The sequence below is a fragment of the Phalacrocorax aristotelis genome, chromosome 3 (assembly GCF_949628215.1).
Source record: "Phalacrocorax aristotelis chromosome 3, bGulAri2.1, whole genome shotgun sequence".
In the NCBI taxonomy this organism is placed as follows: Eukaryota; Metazoa; Chordata; class Aves; order Suliformes; family Phalacrocoracidae; genus Phalacrocorax; species Phalacrocorax aristotelis.
Window position 1 is genome coordinate 116,353,907 of NC_134278.1, and position 20,666 is coordinate 116,374,572.

Genomic DNA, 20,666 nt, shown 5'->3' on the forward strand with positions numbered 1-20,666 from the left:
AAGGGAGCTTGCCAGGAGCTTTAATCTAGTTGTTTTTTAAAAAACTGAAAGAGCCTATGGCTACTCTTTACCAACCACTATACAACTAGAAGAAAATATACAAAGAACCAGAAATGCCCAAGCTATTCCTTTAAGGTTAAGTTTTTAGTCTTTAGGAGGTAATTTTCCCCTAAATTTGTAGATTGATCTGTTTTTATTAGCAGAACCAGTGACTGAACCATCTGTTAGTGTGAAATTACTTCTTTGTTGCCCTTCGAGGTACTGGTTTTTTGTTCTCCTACCTATCTTGAGGCTACAAGGTCCCTCCTTATCAGGACACAGCTCTTCTTTACTCCTGCCAAGGGCAATTTAATGAAGTACAGGCAGCCAGGACTCCTCTGCTGAAGCATCAACTCACTGCTGTTGATGGACTTGGATTATTTTTGGCATGAACACTTTTGGCTTTCTCTGGCACAGCCTACCCATTACAACATACTCTGCTCTCTTTTTCATGCTTCCTTTTTCGTACTGGTGTGCTTTCTGCGGCAACGCTTTGGCCCAGGCAATACAGCAGTGCTGCCTGAGTGAACTAGAAAAGGCAAGAAGTATCCCATATGATCGAGTTATCCATTATTAACGACGCATCTTTGTCCATGCGCACAGCTTCTGAAGATGTTGGCAACTTAGCAACTGAAAGAAGGGAACAGCGTTACACTGTCCCCAGCCCCCCAGATTGAAAATAATTTTTTAAAAAAGCTGTCAGAGAGAATTGCCTTCAGGAGTTCCACTGTCAGCACAGAGGTGAGCAGGCTCTGGTATGGCCAGCGCTGCTTCAGCATCCTCAAAAGCCGCACCACCCGCAGGACACCGAGGCGCCGCCGCAGCCAGCGGCACCGCCTAGGGAGAAACAAGACCCACGGAAGCAGCCATTTCAGTCTCTTATTTTAACTAATTTATCACCGCGACACGTGTCTCAAGCCCCGGCCCCGCGGGGGTGGCGGACCTACGGCAGCCGGGAAGGGCGGCGCACGGCATGCCGGGATGTGTGGTCCCGCTGGTGCCGCGGGGTCCTGCCCGGAGGGGAAGCGCTCGCTCACTCCTGGTAGTTTGGCCCTTCTGCCGCCCTGTACCGTCTCCCCCGCCCGTTGCCGCGGCACCACTCGCCGCAGCACATTCCAGCGTGGGTTCCGTGTCGGGAAGGGGGTGGGTGGGTGTGTCCTTCTTCCGGGGCTGCCCGAATTGCCGCCTGAACAGAAACGTGAGATCCTCTGCTTCTCCCAGGCTCTTGTCCCACAGAAACACCCCAGCGCCCGCCCTCACACCCGCGTCTCCGTTTAGCGGCGCTGCCTGGTTCGGCGGGTAGGGGGGGTACCACCGCGGGAAGGGGCCGCGCCGATCAGGCGTCGCGGGGCGGTCCGAGCGCAGCTACGCGAGGGGTCAGGCCGGGGACCTGCTCCTCCCTCCCTCCTCCCCCCTCCCCGCCCTGACATGCCAACCCGGCAGTCGACGGCGCAGCACCGTGCGGGCCGCGTACGTGGGGCCGCCGGGGGCGTGGGGGGGACACGGGGGGCGCGGGGCGGGGCAAGCGCGCAGTGGGGGGGTCCTCACTCCCCCCGCAGCGTGAGGCAGGGGTGGGGTGACACCGCTGAGCCCCACCGCGGGGCCGGGCTGCGGGGTGGGGTGAGGGCGGTGGGTCCCGCGGGTGCTGAGTCCTGTTCTCGCGCAGGTTCCCCCTCCGTGCCCAGCCGCAGGATGGAGTTCGAGCTCCTGGAGAGCGACGTGCTGGAGTCGCTGGAGGACCTGGGGTAGGTGACCGGGGCCTAGCGGCGGGGGTGGGGGCGGGGGCAGGGGCGCTTGGCGGTCCTTGCCGGAACCGCGAGCAGGAGGGACGGTGGCCCTGGTGCGGGTCCCCCGCGCCGGTCTCCGCCCCGGGCAGGCGTGTCCCGGTGTCGCCCCGGAGGGCCGCGGCCCAGGGCAGCACCTGAAGCCGTCCCTTCTCCTCAGAGCTAAGGTGGTGGCCCCGTGGCGGGGCTGGGGACGGTACCGGTTGCGTCTGAGAAAAGCACCGATCCAAACAGGCAGGTTTTTACCTGTACGGGCTTTGGAAACGTTTACCTCTTCCTGCCTGCTGATCTCCTTGGTTCTGGTGGTGCCGTGTCATCTGTGAGCCCTCTGTTCAGCAGAGTGGTCCTAGCTGAGGGGTGGGAAGGGAGAAAGAAACCTTTTAAGAGAAGCTAGGGGAAAGGAAGACTTCTAGGCTTTGTATTTAGTAAAAAATAATACCAAAAGAAATTGTAAACGACACAGTATTTTTCTCCTTTATTTTCTTTTTTAATATAATATAGCACAGAAAACTCTTGTATTTTAAATCTGTCACTCCGTCAGACTCAGTAATAGTTCTATAAATATGAAAGGGAGTGCAAGGAGAACATGCCCTGCTGTAAGCTCGCATGTCTAAACTGTTGAGAGTTTAGACAAGAGGCAGTTACAATTTTACTGCTGCGGGTTCTATGCAAACAGCTGTATTTACTCACATTGGCCACAATCCCATAAATCACTCTGTGGCTAGAGTCGTTATGCTCCAGCAAGGATTATATTTCCACACTAAGTTGGTGATGATAGTTCCAAAGCTTGACAAATAGGCTTCTCTTTTGGCAGGTATTTCTCTGACTGAAATGTGAAAAGGTTTTTGCCATGATGCACATACCGCAATCAGCTGCTTTTTTCTGCCATATATTTAAAAGGATGTTGTTGGCTTGAAGGATTTGTGATTTGTGGTCTTTATCAGTATAATTATAGATAGAATGTGTTGCTGTTGATTTTTGACATAAATAAATAAAGCCAACAACGAAAGCAGGTTAAAGAATAAGTCATATCAATCAAGATTGGCAACAGGGATTGAAAAGAAAAGTTGGAGGGCGAAACACATGGGGCTTCAACAGTATTGGTAACAACTGGGAAAACTACTGCATTTGACTACAGGAATTCTGTTTTCCTGTGTTTGGAAAGATTGGGGTGTTTGAGGTTTTCAGTTTTGGCAGTAGCTTCATGAACCTTCACAGTTCAACTTATTTTTTCTAACCAGGTACTGAAGACATTGCTAATATATTACTTGATTTTTTTTTTTTAAAGTAGCATTATACATCAAAGAGTTGTTTCTTTTTGGATTTGTGCTCCAGGTGCCCAAATAGTGGCTTCTTGCCGTGTAAGTCAGTTTGTTGAACTATTGAAAAAGCAAACAAATCGGACAGCATAATGCTACCAAAAGAGTAGTGTAGCTCTAGAACATGTGCCATTGGCAGGAATGGAAGAAAAAAAGCTGCTTGCAGTCAGGAATCTGCAAGTTGGATTGCTGGCCAAATAGATGTGTAGCTGAAGTCATAATTGTCAGAGATAACACAGTCAATATGTCATGTCTATCAAAGAAAAATTCTAGAAAAGGGGCCTTTGACGTGACCAGTGACTTAAATCCAGATCCTGCCAAAGCAAAAGGCTTGTCATCACTTCCCTTCTCCTTTGATCTATAACTGGATGTTTTGGTTCTGAGTCCCAGATGTTCCTATACACATGTAGGTCTGAAACCTCTGTGGGACGGGACTTAAACTTGGTCTAATTAGCCTGTTGGAATTGTCTGGCCGGCTGTGGTAATGTAGTGGGGTTGTGATACATCAGATTACAGCTCCCCTACTAGCTGTTGCTAGTAGACTAACTCTATGTCGCTAAGCAAGCTGCTCTGTGAGGTAAAAGTTATTTTTGAGTGTGGCGGCTTCTTTTTGGTTGGATGAAGTAACAGGCTGTTACAGTGAAGACCAAATATGTGAGGTTAAGCACAAGAACAAAGTGTGGAGAATAACATTATAATTTGCTCTTTGAGAGATTGATTGTGTGGGGTTTGTTTTGTTTTGTTTTTTACTTTTGAGGTTTGCCAAGAGTTGACTGGACTCGTGGGTTGCTCTTGTATTAGTGGGTGATTTTACCTGGAAGTTTGTAAGAGGGATTTTGATCGATTATGCTCACTCTTGGATGCCTTTCTCTTTTGGGTGCAGTATATCAGAACAATACTGTGCATCTTCTCTTAAATATTCTAGTGAACTCTGACTTTGTGCTTCCACCTCGTTAATAAAGCAGTCTTCTCCCTACTCTTCCTCCTCCCCTGACAGAGTATCAATACACAGATGTTTTGAAAGCTATGTCTTCTAAGACCTGATCTGTATACTCATGTTTTCTTACGCTAGGCCTGATTTTGCCTACGCAAAGAACTAATTCTATTTATTTTTCTTGTGCCCGCTTAAGAAGGTAATTTTTCAAAAGAGGATATTGTTTTGCAGATCGCTTCTGCAACATTTGTATTGAAGGCTTTGTTTTGCATGGCAACCCTTTAATACGTGATAGGAAATGGCAAAAAAGATGCACCAGTCCAGCGGTAATTAATCAACATGCTGTAAAGTAGTGCTAAGGAATGATATTTTGAAACTGCAGTTGCCCTAGATAGTTATATTGTAAGTAGCATCTTCAAGAGATAGAGGTAGGAAAGTTGCCGCTGTATGTGATGACATTCTCCAGGATGAAACCTTTGATGATGGTATTTTGTGACACTGTCTTTGGCAGCAAGCTAATGTGCATGGAAATGCTGGGTTTACTGAGACGTTTTCAATATGCCTTTTCTTACAGTTCAGTGCAGGAATCTTATCAGTTTAGACATTCGGCACTACAGATGTGATGTGGGTGTATCTCTCAATATGTATAGAGCATAAAATAAATCTATCACAGGACATCAGTCATAGCAAACATTAATAAACTGTGCTTTTGTTTTACTTGTCAGTTACAAAGGTCCATTGTTAGATGACGGAGCGCTGGCTCAAGCAGTCTCTCGTGGAGCCAGTTCCCCTGAATTCACCAAACTCTGTGCTTGGTTGGTATCTGAGTTACGGCTATTCTGTAAACTAGAGGAAAATGTACAGGCAACTAACAGTAAGTAGCCATAACTCTAGCACAAACATGCACTTAATGTGTGTTCTTGCATGCCATAAAGACTTGGGCTGAAAATTGCTATATCTGTTGTACCAGGGAGTATCATCTGCACACTGTCAGATTTTGGATATTTTCCACCTCAGATTTGCCTAATGAACAGCCAGTAGAGGCTGAAATAATAGTGAGGATCAAAGAGTCCTTCTTTTGAAATTAGGTTTTTCTTTTATTTGTTCAACCATAGAGTTTTTTTTAAAGTTTTTGGTTGGATTTAAGGAAATATTAGTGGGTTTTTAAAATTAGATCATGAGAATACTTTTATTTCAACACTTCTGTTTGTAATCTTCCTGTAGGAAATACCCACTGGTCAAGGAAACATTCTTATGACTAAAGTAGCCATATTTTCTTTTTATTCTTGGTTACCTTAACTCTGTGTGTACTATGTATTTCTCCCTCTTTATGAAACACTGTGAGAAGGAGCCTGAAAATGTTTATCATTTTAGTGGAGGAAGTAAACCTTGGTTTTCAAAAAATGTTTTCAGTCAACTAGTCATGACATTCTACAGATTGAATTGTTAAATTGGCATGATAACCTGTACTTCTGAAATTCTAGTGTATTAACTCATAATGCCTTTGTGAGCTTAACTTTCAGTCTATTCAGTGGCCACAGATTGCAGCCTTTCACTTCAACATCTGTTCCTTTCCTTTTTCTCCCTATTTTTGACGTATGCATCCTTTCTTTGAGTGTATTTGACTCCCTTTCTTTGTAACAATACAGCATCTCACCTCTTCTAGTAGTATAAGGTTCCTACTATATGTTTTGTGTTAAAAAAACAAACAAACAAAACCAAAACCACAATCCAGCAGTATTCTAGCAGCCATTTCAAATTCTCTGAACGCAGGGATAGAAACAATTTTTTTGTAGCATCATCAAGTCCTACCTTCAGTTTGTGTGACTTGAGTTTATAAATAACAGACATTTTGGGTTGAGATCCCTTTTCAATAGAAGAAAAACCTCTCATAACTATTTTTTACATAACTTGGCTTAATAAATTCAGATTAGTCTCACTAATTTCTGACACAAATATCAGTCTAAACTTTGGCTTACATGACTTAATTTTTTAAAGGATATTGGTACAAACTGAGATCAGTTGACAAATGTGAGCTTACAGGGAGAAGTAGTAAAAATATGAGAGCTCATAAACCATATTATATGTGACTTTTTTCAGAACTATCTAATACATCTGTAGTGGGAACAGTTAGTTGATACATAAAATACCCCGGTAAAACTTGTGATGTTTTTAATGTCACTTTTCATTGTAGAAGTTGCCAGTGGCTGTCTGTTGTAGGTGGGCAAAGCTGTCAGTGAAATGTAATTTTACAATTATGAGGAATATCATGGCTCCAAACAGGTTGTTCTGTGTCTTTGAGAAACCCAAAGAACACATTTGGCTTCCATTAAAAGCAGGGATTTAATGTTAAATAGCAACAGGATCAAAGCATTATTTATTTTTATTTAAAAAGAGCTAATTCGTTCTAATCGTAGCCAGAGATACCTGTATTAGCTGTGAACAAATTATTATTCTTTTCCTTCTAAGGTCCAAATGAAGCAGAAGAATTTCAACTCGAAATGAGTGGGTTGCTGGCTGAAATGAACTGTCCATATACATCATTAACATCAGGGGATGTGACAAAACGCCTTCATAATCAAAAGAACTGTCTCTTGCTGCTTAGTAAGTTAAAAGGGTGCTTGCAAGCAAATCTGTTTTTGTGCGAGAATCCGTATTGTTTTTTACATTTACATTTAATGAGACACTGTTTTTCTATCACAATGTATAAAGATCTAAAATTATGAATTATTTTTCCCTGTAATTTACAGTGTCAGAATATTATTCTTTTGGGTCTCATAAACTTACCAATCACACTGTAGCCAGTATATGATGGTAAACGTTTTGAGTATTAACCTTTTTCACATTCACTAGCAAAAAGCCTGACCTGTTACTTCTCAAAAGGTACTCTGAAGAGGGAATAGTTTGAAGACTTCTGCCAGGATTTAGCCACTGAACTTTGATTAGAAGGGTTGTAAAAATGACCACTAACATCAGATGCATCATCCTTTTGGAGCCCCCACCATGAGGACTTGCAAGGTGCAATAAGACTTGCATTTTCCTACACTCTGACAACCATTGGAATTGTTGTGAAAAAGAGAAAATGTTTTATCCCAACTCCCAGTTCTTTTGGTCATCTCCCTTAGTAAATAGCTTCAGTGTTGCATTCTCCTGTTTGAAAAGAAATTAGCAGTAGCAGTGGTGATGTGTTCCTATTACTTTTCCATCCAGCAGGTCTCAGTACCTGAACTGGTTTTATTCCTGCTTAGGAACTGTTAGAAGAGAAAAAATGGTACTTATATTTCAAGACAGCCAACAGCATCCTGGCTTGTATCAGGAATAGTGTGGCCAGCAGGAGCAGGGCAGTGATCGTTCCCCTGTACTTGGCACTGGTGAGGCCGCACCTCGAGTACTGTGTTCAGTTTTGGGCCCCTCACTACAAGAAGGACATTGAGGGGCTGGAGCGTGTCCAGAAAAGGGCAGTGAAGCTGGTGAAGGGTCTAGAGAACAAGTCTTATGAGGAGCGGCTGAGGGAGCTGGGGTTGTTTAGTCTGGAGGAGGCTGAGGGGAGACCTTATTGCTCTCTACAACTACCTGAGAGGAGGTTGTAGCGAGGCAGGGGTCGGTTTCTTCTCCCTAGTAACAAGTGATAGGACAAGAGGAAATGGCCTCAAGCTGCACCAGGGGAAGTTTAGGCTGGATATTAAAAAAAACTTCTTCACCGAAAGGGTTGTCAAACCTTGGAACAGGCTGCCCAGGGAGGTGGTGGAGTCTCCATCCCTGGAGGTATTTAAAAGAAGGGTAGACATGGTGCTTGAGGGTATGGTTTAGTGGTGGGCTTGGCAGTGACAGGTTAGCGTTTGGACTCAATGATCTTAAGGGTCTTTTCCAACCTTAATGATTCTATGACATGTTAAAAAATCTTTTTTTTTTTTACAAGTGTCAATTAGAAATTTTAATACTAATTTTAATCTGATCTTAAATTCAACATAAGTTAATGTTTTATTTGCTTCCTCAGTTGCTGCTAATTCTTTAACTTTTCAAAACAGAAATTTAGTTCTGCCTTCTGCTGAGATGTAAGAAATTAATTATAGAGTTGGTTTCTGTATTTCAACAGTAGGAGAAAGATGAGAAGTAAGACTTAATCTGAATTTGTTTTGATAGTATGTTCAAAAATGTCAGATGAAGTGAGGTAATTATTACATTTTAAATATTTTTTAGCTCAAACAATCTGCCCTTCAGCTTATTCTCTGTAAGTCAAGCCATTTAATAAATTTGGCTTGTCTGTGACAGGCAGTTATCCCAGAGGTCCTCTGTGATGCACGGTTTGGTAATGTAAGGCCATGTTTGGAAGATGACCTCTGGTATCCCATCTGGCAGGAATACTATGTTTACTGTCAAATGTGGCATTGAAATAGATGCCAAATTCCTGTTGTGTGTGCCATGATAGTAATGCCTAAAACTTTTGCATAGCTTGCTTTACCTACATTAAGCGAACTTATTAGGTATCCTGTCATATGTGAGCCATAAAACCAGATTTTTTCAGGAAAAAACAGAATAACCCTCTTCAATGGAAAGCAAGGGTATTTTACATTTTAACAAAATGCAGCACAGTTTATATCAATTGGAAGATGTAGTGGTATTGCTGGGGGAGGGAAGCACCAAATAAACATAAGTAGTTAGGATTGTCTTGGTGTGCAGCATCACTAGAATACAATATTAATTACTGGCATCTTCAAAAAATATAAAGTACAGGAGTTTCAGGTTGGCTGAGAAAAGGTCTGCAAAAAAGAATCACTATCTGGAGAACGTTTATGTCTTACAGTGATAGACTTATAAATTTCAGTCTATGTCAGAGGAGGTTGACAGTAGCTTGAATGTGATCTCTGAATTCTTGAAACAAAATCCTGCTGCTAGTTTCTTTTTCAGGAGGTCCTAATGGGGTATAAATAATTGAAAGTTGAATATAAGAAAAATCTGTGTAAAGTACCATTGAAAGAACTTACAAAGGTTTCTTCACTGCTTTATGTATTTTAAGAATTTTATAAGGTGTTCTGTGTCTTTAGCAGAAGACATTCTAGAGATCTAGAAGAAATTCTAGAGATCATTAAAATTATCTTTTCCTAATCTTTTCCTTTTCTTTCCTTTCCTTTTCTTTTCCTAATCTTTTGATCTGTCCCAATTTTATAGGTAGTAAGCTGCTTTTGTATAGCCACGGGTTTACATCCCTGCTCACAAGCCTGTCTTTATCAGTACAGTATCTGTTTTTCAATCCTTATTTTTATAAATAATTATTTATGTTACTGTTATGGTCAGCTGGTATGATTCATGATAGAAATATTGTTAAACCTGTGCATTTTTTTCAGTTGAAACTTCAAAATTGTGTCAAATGCAGGCAACAGCTGTGCACTAAATTTGTATCACTGTAACCTGCACCTAGTGCTGAAATTTTGGGTGTAGACTGTGTTCAGAAATTACATGATTTTAGTTTTTCTGTTTGATAAAGGAGTTGTGATGGTAGGCTCTTGCAGTTCTGGTATTGAAGAGCGCTGCAGGCATTCTAGTTTCTATTTCATCAGTTACTTCCTTCCTTTCTGAAGTTATTATAAACCTGAATTCTCAAAAGTACTTTTAAAAGTGGGGTTATTTTTCCACTCTGCATCTTGCCTGGGGAAGTAGAGGAGATTAATCCAATGTCTCACTTCTCTCTACTCATTTCCATTGTTCCTAGAGCCTCATGGAGTGCTTTGCTTGCCTAGCATAAAGTGCATGTCCCCATCCCTCATCCTGCTTATTTCCATGTTCCTAGTCTCCTGTCTTTGCTGGGCAAAGCCTGAAGGAAAAGAGCTATGCTCTGTTCAACTCTGTGATGAATACCTCTCAGAATCATAGGGACTTTTTCCAGGTTTTAATTGGTTGTACTAAACCTTTCCTGTTTGTTGTGTTTCTAGCACTGGGCTCAGTGATTATTAGAAATAGGAGTGTGCCGTGGATACCAAAATTATAGCCCTAACTCTCTCTTTTGCACATTTGTTGGTTGTAAGCACATGAGTTCTCACTAGTTCTAAAATAATTTAACTCGGCTATATCTGATGCTGAAATCTAATTTTTCTTACCCCAGCATACCTCATCTCAGAACTGGAAGCTGCCAGGATGCTGTGTGTGAATGCCCCTCCTAAAAAAGCACAGGAAGGAGGTGGCAGTGAAGTCTTTCAGGAGCTAAAAAGCATATGTATTGCTTTAGGGATGTCCAAGCCTCCAGCCAACATAACGATGTTCCAGTTCTTCAGTGGAATTGAAAAAAAAGTAAGATTCAAAGGAACAAAACTAGAATATTTATGATGTTACTGTTTTGATGAAAAATAGTTCTGCTACCAGGGAGACATTTGCCGCTTGTGAAACTTCAGTGTTTGAATTCTGAATGAGAGTTCATGTGATTTACTGAGTATGCCAAGAATCAGGATTTTGAAAATGAATGTAAAGGCTTTTTCCATGCCAAGGCACGAGGTCAGGGACTACTGCTATCATTGCCTTATGGGGTGAGATTTTTCTTACTCTGCTCTAGGTTTTACTGTCATCACCTGTTGCAGGAGACGTGGAAAATGCTGAGCTTAGGACTCAGGAAGAACGTTAAGGAGAAATGTATTCCAGGAAATACACCTAAACAAATTTTTACAGGAACCTGCTGTTTTAAAAATGTTTAGGTTAAAAGGTGTTGTAACTAAAGTCAAGTTTACACCTTTTCCCTAAGGCTTCATCAGTTCTTGTGGTTCCATTTATTTTTGTTCCTTTATTTGTATGTGATCTTCAGGTTGTTGTTGCATTATTTAAAACAAATTTACTTCTGTTTGAGTAATTTCTATAAAGCAGAGGAGCGGAGTGGACTGTCCAGTGCACAGACCAAAGGGTGAGGGACAGAAGGTTTCTAAGCTGTATTAAGTAAGTTAACTTGCAGGGTAGGGGAGAGCAGAACAGCAGAAGAGAACCTTTGTGAACTTTGAAGAACGGATATGATTACAAATCTCCTCAAAATACTTTCAGAGAAGTTTTTTGATTAAGCTATTAGTTGCACTGTACTTAAACAAATCCAAGCAGCTGAAAATAGTGCTTCATTCCTTTGCAAGGAATCAGTTTGGATTAAGCTGTTTAAGAAGAGGATGGTTTTCAGCAGAAATCCAAGGTGTTGAGTGGAAGCAGTTTGGTTTCTGTTTTTTGGCATTGTCATGGGCATTAAATAGTTAGATACATAAGAAATCTGTGCTTCTATTTTCTATAAAAGGTAGAAAATATTTATAACAATGAACAATGCTAGTAAGCTTTGGTGAAAAGAATATAAAAATACAGAATACAAAGTAGATCAAAACCTTTTTAATCTGGAAATTTGGTTATGTTTAACTAATTGACTGTTTTACATTGTCTTGCTTTAAAGTCAAACTTGCATACACCTTGCAAAATCATTAAGGTTAATTGAATGTTATCTCACTGATTTATATCCATAGGTGGTTACACTGAAAAAACCCTGTGAACAGTCCTTGTAGCATAATAAAATACATTGGGAATTTCTAACCTACAGAGTTTTTCAGAAATCGTATATAGCTGTGGTGCTGACAGTGTGAACACCTCAGATGTAGGTAGTGTTTGAGAAGGAGAAAGTAAAGCTGACTAATAACTGAAAAACTTATTTCACTTTGTAAATTAAAATATATCACAAAGTTGAGCAAACTTAAATAATGTAATGTGAAAATTTTACTCTCGACTCTAAGATGTCGGTTAGGACAAGAGATCACCTTAGTTTTCTTATTTCTAAAAAGTGAGTCTTAGTATGGCAGTATTCTGATCTAGCATGTGAAAATCAAGCTACCTTTTCTTCACACATACGTAGTATGGTTTGGAGTAGGATCTTTGTGTAACTGACTGACTCTGTTAATGATCCACCACATTCATGCTGATACTTGACTGAACTGCTACCTCTGCTATTCTGAAAGCATTTGGTTTTAAAAGTCTTTGTTAAACAAACTGGGCTCAGCACCTTTGGAAAACCAGGCCACTGAACGTGTTAAACCAACTGCTGGCATGAACAGCCAAGGAAGTTGAAAAACGTGGTTTGCAGCAGTGGAAAAGTGAAGTTTTATAGCTCCAACCTGTTTTGAGCCAAATTTTTTGTCACTGTTTCTTCACTCTGAAGTCCTCAGAAATTTTGGGATGGGAAAGATAACCTAGATTCTGCCCAGACCTTTAAAATGCAAGTTAAATTTACATTTTTATATTGACGCTTTTCTCCTTTTGATTGTAAAGAGGGGTCCTTCTAAATAGAACCTTTTTGATAAAAATGTGGGGTTTTTTTTAAAATTAAAGTGGTGATGTGTAGAATAATGCCTTTGTCTTCAAGGGGAGCTGTACCTCATAGAATCTTTCCATTTTAACTGTAGATCTACTCTGTAGTCCCTTCTCTGAATTTTTAAATAATTATAGCTGAGACTACCGGAAATAGAAAAATAGTTGCTTTCCAAAAGAAGCGTGCTTGGTTCTCCGTCCCAGAGAAAACAACTTGATATTTGAGGTTGCTTTGTCATACCTATGACTGTCCAAGAGTCCTCTCCTGTAATTTGAATCTTGAAAAGCTGATTTTTTTTAGCCAATGCTTATATTTTTGTCTCTCCTAACAGCTGAAGGAAACCCTAGCAAAGGTTCCACCTAATCATGTTGGAAAACCTTTATTGAAGAAACAACTGGGACCAGCTCACTGGGTAAGTAGTTACAGGTATTAGAGCCTGTTTCCCTTTTTCAGGTATGTAAAGTATCGATCTGGATTCTGAGTGTAATGTCTCAAAATTAATTTTCTCATCTCTTTCTGAACATAAGACAATTTCTTGCAGTATTTTACATATATGTTGGTACAATAAATGTTCAGCAACTGATGAGATCTTAGGCTCATGAATCTGTATGTCCAGATGCAGGCAGAAGTTTTCCAGAATAAAGGAGATGTACAATGGTGGTGCTGACCTTCATGCTTGTGCAGTAGTTAAGCCCTCCTTTCCTGCCACTTGCCAGTACTGTCTGACCTAGCCTTGCTGAGATGGTGTCACAATCCCCTCTTTCCATCTGACTAGCTTCTTTCCAGCTAACCTCTGTGTCTTCCCATCATTGCCTCCTCTCTACTGTCCTGCTGGAGTAGTCTGCTTCCTTCATAGCCTCTTCTCCAAGAAGCAGAGGGTGTGCAGGTGGAAGCTGGGAGAGGCTGTACACTCAGGTGGCAGAGCCATAATCATCTCCAGCTGAGTTTTGTCACCTGCTGTTCTAGAAGGATGGTGCCTGGGTTAGATACTGCCGCTGAACCAACACAAAGCTATGACTACTGCTGCAAGACTGCAAGTCTCTCTTGTGTCTTGCTTAAGGTTGAAGCTCATCTACTCCCAACGCTCTGCTTCCTTCAGTGCTTGTATTGTTGAGGCTGAAAGTGGGCCCTACTGCTCCCCTCCAGCTAGGCTTCAGTCAATACATAAATAATTGCCTTAATGGTGCCTTAATATCTCAACTGTTGCTCTGACTAGACTGCTGTCTGCTACCAGGTGTGTTTCTAGTGATGGCTTTTCCCTGTAGGGCACTCTGTTGTCTTGTCTGTATGCAGATTGTGTTTTAATCAAGATCCTCTTACAGTACTTTACTTAGTTTTAGTCCTCTATCTTTGCTCTATCTTTGTCCTTAAGCTTACTACTTTTTAAGAAGGCAAGGGCACCCTGGTCCCTAGGACTTACGTATGTCTTTGCATCTCCTTCAGCTTCTTGCATGTAGTATTTTCTTGCTTTTGCTTCTCTGTCCTGGTGGGTGTTGAGAAATACCTCGGCAGTATGTGCAGTTTTGATGTCCCTTGTGAAAAACCAGACAGCTGTGCTGTTAGAAATGGTAGAAGGCTGAATGTGAGGATAACAGAGCCTCTGAAGCCTTCAGAAAAATAGTGCCAGCAGGCATATCTTGCTGTGGGCCCATTTACCAAGGTACATAATTGCAGGCCTAAGCCCTGATTAATATTGCCGTGTGTCTTGTTTTCTTCCATCCATGTAGTTTATTATCTTAAGTAGAAACATTTTATCTATAATCTGTAGGTTATGTTTGCAAATTTTTATTTCAGGAAAAAATTGAAGCAATTAATCAAGCCATAGTCAACGAATACGAAGTCCGAAGAAAACTGTTAGTCAAACGTTTGGACGTTACTGTGCAGTCCTTTGGCTGGTCAGATAGAGCTAAGGTACAAACAATTTGCTGTGAAGTCCTGGTTGATGGTAATGCTTTTTGAGAAGTATCTCTGGAAAGCTGCTTCATTGTTTCATGAGTAAGAAATAACCACAGGTGTCCTCTGGTTTTGGTTTGAGTTTCTGAAGAAGTTTATGACAATCTAAGACGACTAAAAAAAATTTTTTAAAAGCTGATTTGTTGGATTTTAAAATAGTATGTAAAGTGAGAAGATAGATGGTGTGTAACTACATACCAAAGCCAAAACATACAATTTAATAGGTCACTGGAAGAAAATAGTGGAGATTACTGATCCAACCATTTGTGTTCAGAGTGCCATAATGTGAATCATTAAGTGCTATGTTTGTGTGATGGTAGAAAAGCATCTTCCTGTTGACCGTCCCTTAACTTACTTTGTGCTGTCCACAGTGATCAGATTTCCCTAACTCAGTGTGTCTGCAAGCACAACTCCACAGATGCACATGAGAAAAGCTGCTAAGGCACTACTTGTTCTTACCTCATAGACAGGGTAATTTTATGTGCTTCTTTTGTCTTTGAACTGTGCAAGTGGCTGTGACATGACGTCTGTTCTCTGAGTATGTGATACACATTCTGCTCTTAAAAAGAATTACATGGCTTCCCAATTTCCTATATTTGATAGTGAAAAAGGAATTACAAGATTTTAAAAATAGTACATATCACTTACTTTCTAGGACTAAACCAGATCAACTAACATGCTGTTAATTATGCTGCTGGCAGTGTTTTAGACTGAATTATTAGTGATAAACTGTGACACATGAATCATCAAGTGTTTTTTCTTGATAAGTGATTTATTCAAAAAGCAACTGTATTTTAATAATAAACTGTGACCTCTCCCTTTTCTGTTTCATCACCTGAGCAAGACTTCTACTACTGTCCTGTCTCTTAAACCTTGTATTCTTCATGTTTTTTTAGTAGATGATTGAAGAACTATCTGATTGTTTGAATATTTTAATAGTGAATGAAAATCTGCAAAAGCATGGTTTAGGTTAAACACCAGGGACTTCTAATTGTAGCTTTGGCATCTAAATCCATTTATGTTTGTTTTTTTTTCCTAGGCAAATTCTCAGATGTTTTTGAACTTGATTAGCTACATGAAATCCTTTCACAAAAACACACAAATCGTATATGCATTTCTGTCTCTTGAAATGCAGATCTGATGGATTTTTTAGGACCATAACAATACAAAATTGGAGAATGTGGCTATGCTTTTCCAGGCATGCAGTACAGTTTGTTCTAACAGTAACTTTTAGCAATGGTTTAACACATGAAGTTAATTTATTATTTAAAAACTTGAAGTATTGGAATAAACTAAATAGTCACTACTCCAGGTAGTGGAAACACCAGTAAAAACTTCATAGTCTTACTAGGGTTTTTTTTAAGTTCAAAAATTTCAAGTTTCACCTAAAAGGATAATATCATAGCACCAAAATACTGTGCTCAGAGCTCAGTCAAAGTTGCCAGGGAAAAATATACTACTACTCTGGTGAATACTGTTGCTTCTTCCGCCTTTAGCCAGAGTCAGGTAAATGACATGTGTGTTCCTTCATTTTGAATAAGCCCTGCTCAACTTGTAATATAAAAGCAGAAGCTTTTGGTTCTAAAAACTTATTACTGAGTCACTTGGAAATACATACTTGAAATTCTTCCCAGTTCTGGTTTTCTGCCTTTAGATGGAAAATAGGATTTTAAAATTTGCTCCTAGGTTCATGCCCTGTCAAGAGATTTGTTGGAAAACCTCTTTTGCCTGTCCCCACTGCTGTCATCCGGGGTCCGGACGAAAAGCAACCCTTTTGTCTGTGTGCCGATTGCAATCTGGTTTATCCTAACTGCATCACAATCACACATTACACTTGATTGCTGAAGATAGATGTAACTCATGTATTAACTCATGGCTAGTAGCACAGATTTCTGTTTTGTCTGTCACTTGGAAAACTGCTGTCATACTTCTGAGGTGTTCAGTAAAGCCAGTATGGCTAATGCCAAAAGGCAGCAGAGGAAGAGAGATTGCATACAAGGCAAAGTTGACATGTAGGATCTCATTTCTAGCTTGGGCACTAGTATGTGAGACAAAAGATTGAATTAGAGCAAGCACTCGAGAGCTTTAGTTCTACCAGTACGTCTGATGGCTTGCCTTTGAAGAAGCTGACTGGAATGAAGAGTATGAAAGAGTTAACACAGCCTTTTTCTGCTGATACAGTGTTGGAGATATGGTGATGCTAGCCTGACTGGAATGGGTGTGGGTCAGAATGCAGGCACAGAAGGAGGTCTGGAGGCTGGACACAGACGTGTTTCACTCAGTATCTTTTAGACATTAGCAGTAATTTGTGTAACTGTATGTCACACTTCTCTTCTGTGTTTGCCTGGAAGTAATGTAGTCTGCATGTATATATTGTCAATCTTAAAATTGTCAGAAGATCAGTGTCTTGTCAGTTCAGTCAGAATAATGTTTCATATATTAAGAAATTAATTTGACAAATGCTAGCTTTGTTGCAGTGATTCTTAGTTACAAAGTGGTTCTCACTGTTTTTATATTAATTTTTGTTCTATTTGCAGTAGTGTCTTGTTCTTTAATGTTGATTTGATTCTTTTGGTGAGGTGTCCCATCGCTTTCCTATTGCTTTAGCTGACTGGGTTTTGTTTTTGTTCTCTCCAACAGAGTCAAACAGAAAAACTGGCTAAAGTCTACCAGCCAAAACGTGCCCTTTTATCTACTAAGTGCACTATTTCCGTTGCAAATCTCTTGGCAGCTCGGCAGGATCTGTCAAAGATTATGAGAACAAGCAGTGGGTCCATCCGAGAGAAGACTGCATGTGCCATTAATAAGGTACCTTTGGTGACAAATGGCTTGTTCTAAATATTTAAGTAACTTGAATGTGGTAATAAATGCTACTTTTTTTAGGTTTGTAAGTGGAATTTGGAAATAAAGGATAAGAAACTTGGTGTTTGTGTACTCTAGATTATGCACCGGTCAGTGCATTGTGGGAACTGCAGTTTCACCCGTTTAGGTTCAGAGTGCCCCTTGATTAGTTGCAGTAAAAAATTGCTGAAATATCTTTGATTACTTTCAGTGGGAGTAGGCCTGCTCTGCCTTATCAGAATTACTGATGTCATTACACTGCTGCTACCTAATTCTGTCACCATGTCTAAAACACCTACATAGTAACCATGTTTCTGGTCTATGTATATGCGATGTATTAAGATTACAAAGCAAGGATCTTCAAGGTTAGATTATCATCAAGTGTGTAGCGTTAGCAATGACATAGTAGCATTATGATTTAGACAAAGCAATTTCCCTTGTTTCAAAAATTATGATTTTACAGGAGTAGTAGGATCACAAAAGTATATGTGCTGAACTTGAAGCTCAGTAGCTATGTACAGCAGTGTACTTGGCACTTTAAAATTTATGGGTGTACATGCTTTTTTTTTTTCCCCATTTTGGGTACCAGTTGTATTTCAGGTAATATTCTAATTAATTTAGGATGGAATGGGGGTGTGCTGATTTGACATGCGCCCCCCCCGCCCCTAAATTTTTACACCTTTTTAGTGTAGTTGGAGTGTGAAATGTAGAAGAAATTAAGTGGGAAGACAGGTGTGACTATCACAAGATCGTATGTATGTTTTACTAGAAATACAATACTGCACTACTGCTGATTCATATCCTGTTAACTTATTTCCATTATCAACATTAAATGTTGTCCAAGACAGTGACATAAAGTAACAAAGTAACCTGCTTCTATTTAAGTTTTTCTGTTATCACTTTAAAATTTGAAGCAATGCAAGTGTTCTGTCCCATTTTAAGTCTTGCTAAATTCTTAATGTCATAGCATCCTTGGACAGCTGAAGACCTTCTAGAGTCTGCTCAACTATGGTCAGCACTGACACCTGTTTGTTGGGGGCAGGGGGTGTCCTTACTAGAAAATAAAAATCTTTGCACTTTGTTTACCAAAGATATCATCTCAGCCAATGGCTTCTACAGCAATTCAGAGTACTATTTAGGAGAGAGACTGCATTGCACTGTACTTGTGGTTGTTTGAGATTAGCAGTCTGCACTAGTAAACAGTTTAGTGAAAGACTGTATTGATGCCTCTACTGGTATGCCTGTTTGAACAAAAAATCCAGGTCTCCAGACACACCTTGTTAGCAGTGCTTAGAGTACTAGATAATCCTTGTTTATTAATTGGAGACAAAGGTCTGTCACATTCAAATATACAAAAGTTTGTCTTGATGAAATTCTCTAGATGTAAAAACCCTTGAGCCGCTGCTGTTTGTGGTGTGTATCAGTATGTGTGACTTCTGTGAGGAGTTACAACTCCTATGGCAGGTTTCCCTTTCCCTTTGCAGGTGCTAATGGGCAGAGTGCCTGACAGAGGAGGAAGGCCCAATGAAATTGAACCGCCACCTCCTGAGATGCCACCATGGCAGAAAAGACCAGAGGCTGGTCCGCAACAAGGCGGTGGCAGAGGAGGAAGAGGTGGCTACGAGTCCTCATATGGAGGACGAGGAGGTTATGACCATGGGGGTCACGACCGAGGAGGAAGAGGAGGCTATGACTCATCATATGGAGGGCGAGGAGGTCACGAACAAGGAAGCCATGATCGAGGGGGACGAGGACGTGGTGGTTATGATCATGGAGGCAGAGGAGGTGGAAGAGGAAACAAGCTTCAAGGAGGCTGGACAGATGGTGGAGGTGGTGGCTACCAGGATGGCAGTTACAGGGAGAGCAACTACAGAGATGCAGGTTTTCAAACAGGTGGCTACCACAGTGGTGGTGGCAGTGGTGGTGGCTACCAAGGAGGAGGCTATGGTGGCTACCAGTCATCTTCATATTCAGGAAGTGGCTACCAAGGGGGTGGTGGTGGTGGCTACCAGCAAGAAAACAGATATCAAGATGGTGGGTCCCACAGTGACCGAGGGGGTGGGCGTGGAGGAGGGAGGGGTGGCCGTGGAGGTCGTGGTGGCCGTGGAGGTCAAGGAGGAGGCTGGGGGGGCAGAGGTGGACAGAACTTTAATCAAGGGGGGCAGTTTGAGCAGCACTTCCAGCATGGAGGTTATCAGTATAATCAATCTGGCTTTGGACAAGGAAGACACTTCACAAGCTGAGGCTGCTAAAAACCTATGCTTCAGCAGAGCTCACGTAATAGAAACCTGGTTTCAGAGGCCTGGCTTAATTGCTGCTTGAATTAGTACAGGTTTGTACGTGGCAGGTAGAATCTCTTTGGGTGGGATGTTTTGCATTGAGCAAAATACAACTTCCTGTAGACCTCTCCTCCCTTCTGACCCCAACCTGTTTCAGTTAAATGCGTCATCGCTATCTACTGCACCCTAAACATCAACTAATAGCCATGCTTTTTAGATGTTGGACTGGTTCCCTATGCTCAAAACACTTTTGTTCTGAAACTACCTGCTGTGTTTGCCTTCTGCTTTGATTTAGAGAAATACCAAGACCTGTCTGGTCAATTTTGTCTTTTATAATGCACAATAGAACTCTGCGGTTTTCCCCTAATCATTGTTCAATTACATGTTCTAAAACCAGTTCCGAATATTGCTTTTTTTGGCTTGCTGGCCTCGTTTTAGTCACAAAGATGTTACACACACGTGTGCACACGCAGTGAACTCCCTCTGACAAACAGGTTTGTTGTCTGTGAGCTCTGCTGTGGATGCCATGTTCGGTAGCCTTATCTCCTGCTAAACAAAGTTTTCCCACCTGCCCCAACTCTGAAGACTGTGCCGCCAAAATCTGCAAAGATCATTTAAAACTAAGCTAAATTGTGAACTGATAGTGTGTGTAGGCCTGTAGTTAGTGTAGCAATTCAAACTGACCTGCATCCATCCAAAACAAGTTGCTCCACCTCCAAACCTAATTTTTACTTGAAATCAGCTAGAAGAAATGACAAACCGAAATTTATTTTATTTGCAAGTTAATACCACTGCCTCAGCAAATCTAGGGCAATTTGTTTTGGGGGTTGTCTTTTTAAAGAAATGCACTACGGCCTGGGAAGATTAGTTCCTGCCTGGAGGAAGCCCTTTTATTATTGCTGCAGAAAACAAAGCCTGGCTGAGTTTGATGTTCTAATTTTTTTTTCTTTACTGAAAGCCACATAATGCTTCTTGCTGGGTTTTTGTGTACATAAACATTGTGAAGCTGTGAAAGAAAATGGCTGAAGGTGTGCTGTTGTATAAAAGGTGAGCAATAAAAGTATCTGTATGTTCCCTTTGCTTTAGTTTCTTTTCCTTCTCATTAGTAAAAAGCAGTTGCTACAGTAGCTGGGAATTCATGGGCATTTGTCTGCTTCATGTGTTTTACATTTTGATCTACTTTAGATGTTCTAGTTGTCTCTG

The 20,666-nt window shown here is 41.0% G+C and overlaps 1 protein-coding gene across 1 annotated transcript; it reads left to right on the forward strand.

The window, feature by feature from the left end:
* The first annotated feature begins 1,403 nt into the window (after positions 1-1,403).
* FAM98A (family with sequence similarity 98 member A) lies at positions 1,404-20,537 on the forward strand. Its single transcript, XM_075089260.1, has 9 exons — positions 1,404-1,509; positions 1,706-1,784; positions 4,802-4,950; positions 6,546-6,680; positions 10,177-10,361; positions 12,722-12,802; positions 14,185-14,301; positions 16,984-17,151; positions 18,669-20,537. The coding sequence occupies exons 2-9, from the start codon at positions 1,732-1,734 to the stop codon at positions 19,425-19,427; spliced, it is 1,647 nt and encodes a 548-aa protein (XP_074945361.1). The 5' UTR covers positions 1,404-1,509; positions 1,706-1,731; the 3' UTR covers positions 19,428-20,537.
* The last annotated feature ends 129 nt before the right edge of the window (positions 20,538-20,666 follow it).

Bases quoted from the DNA above. Each gene is read 5' to 3' on its own strand.
- FAM98A (XM_075089260.1), top strand. From the start codon at position 1,732: ATGGAGTTCGAGCTCCTGGAGAGCGACGTGCTGGAGTCGCTGGAGGAC. The intron at 4,951-6,545 runs GTAAGTAGCCAT...TTTCCTTCTAAG, and splicing joins AAATGTACAGGCAACTAACA to GTCCAAATGAAGCAGAAGAA. The intron at 17,152-18,668 runs GTACCTTTGGTG...TTCCCTTTGCAG, and splicing joins CTGCATGTGCCATTAATAAG to GTGCTAATGGGCAGAGTGCC.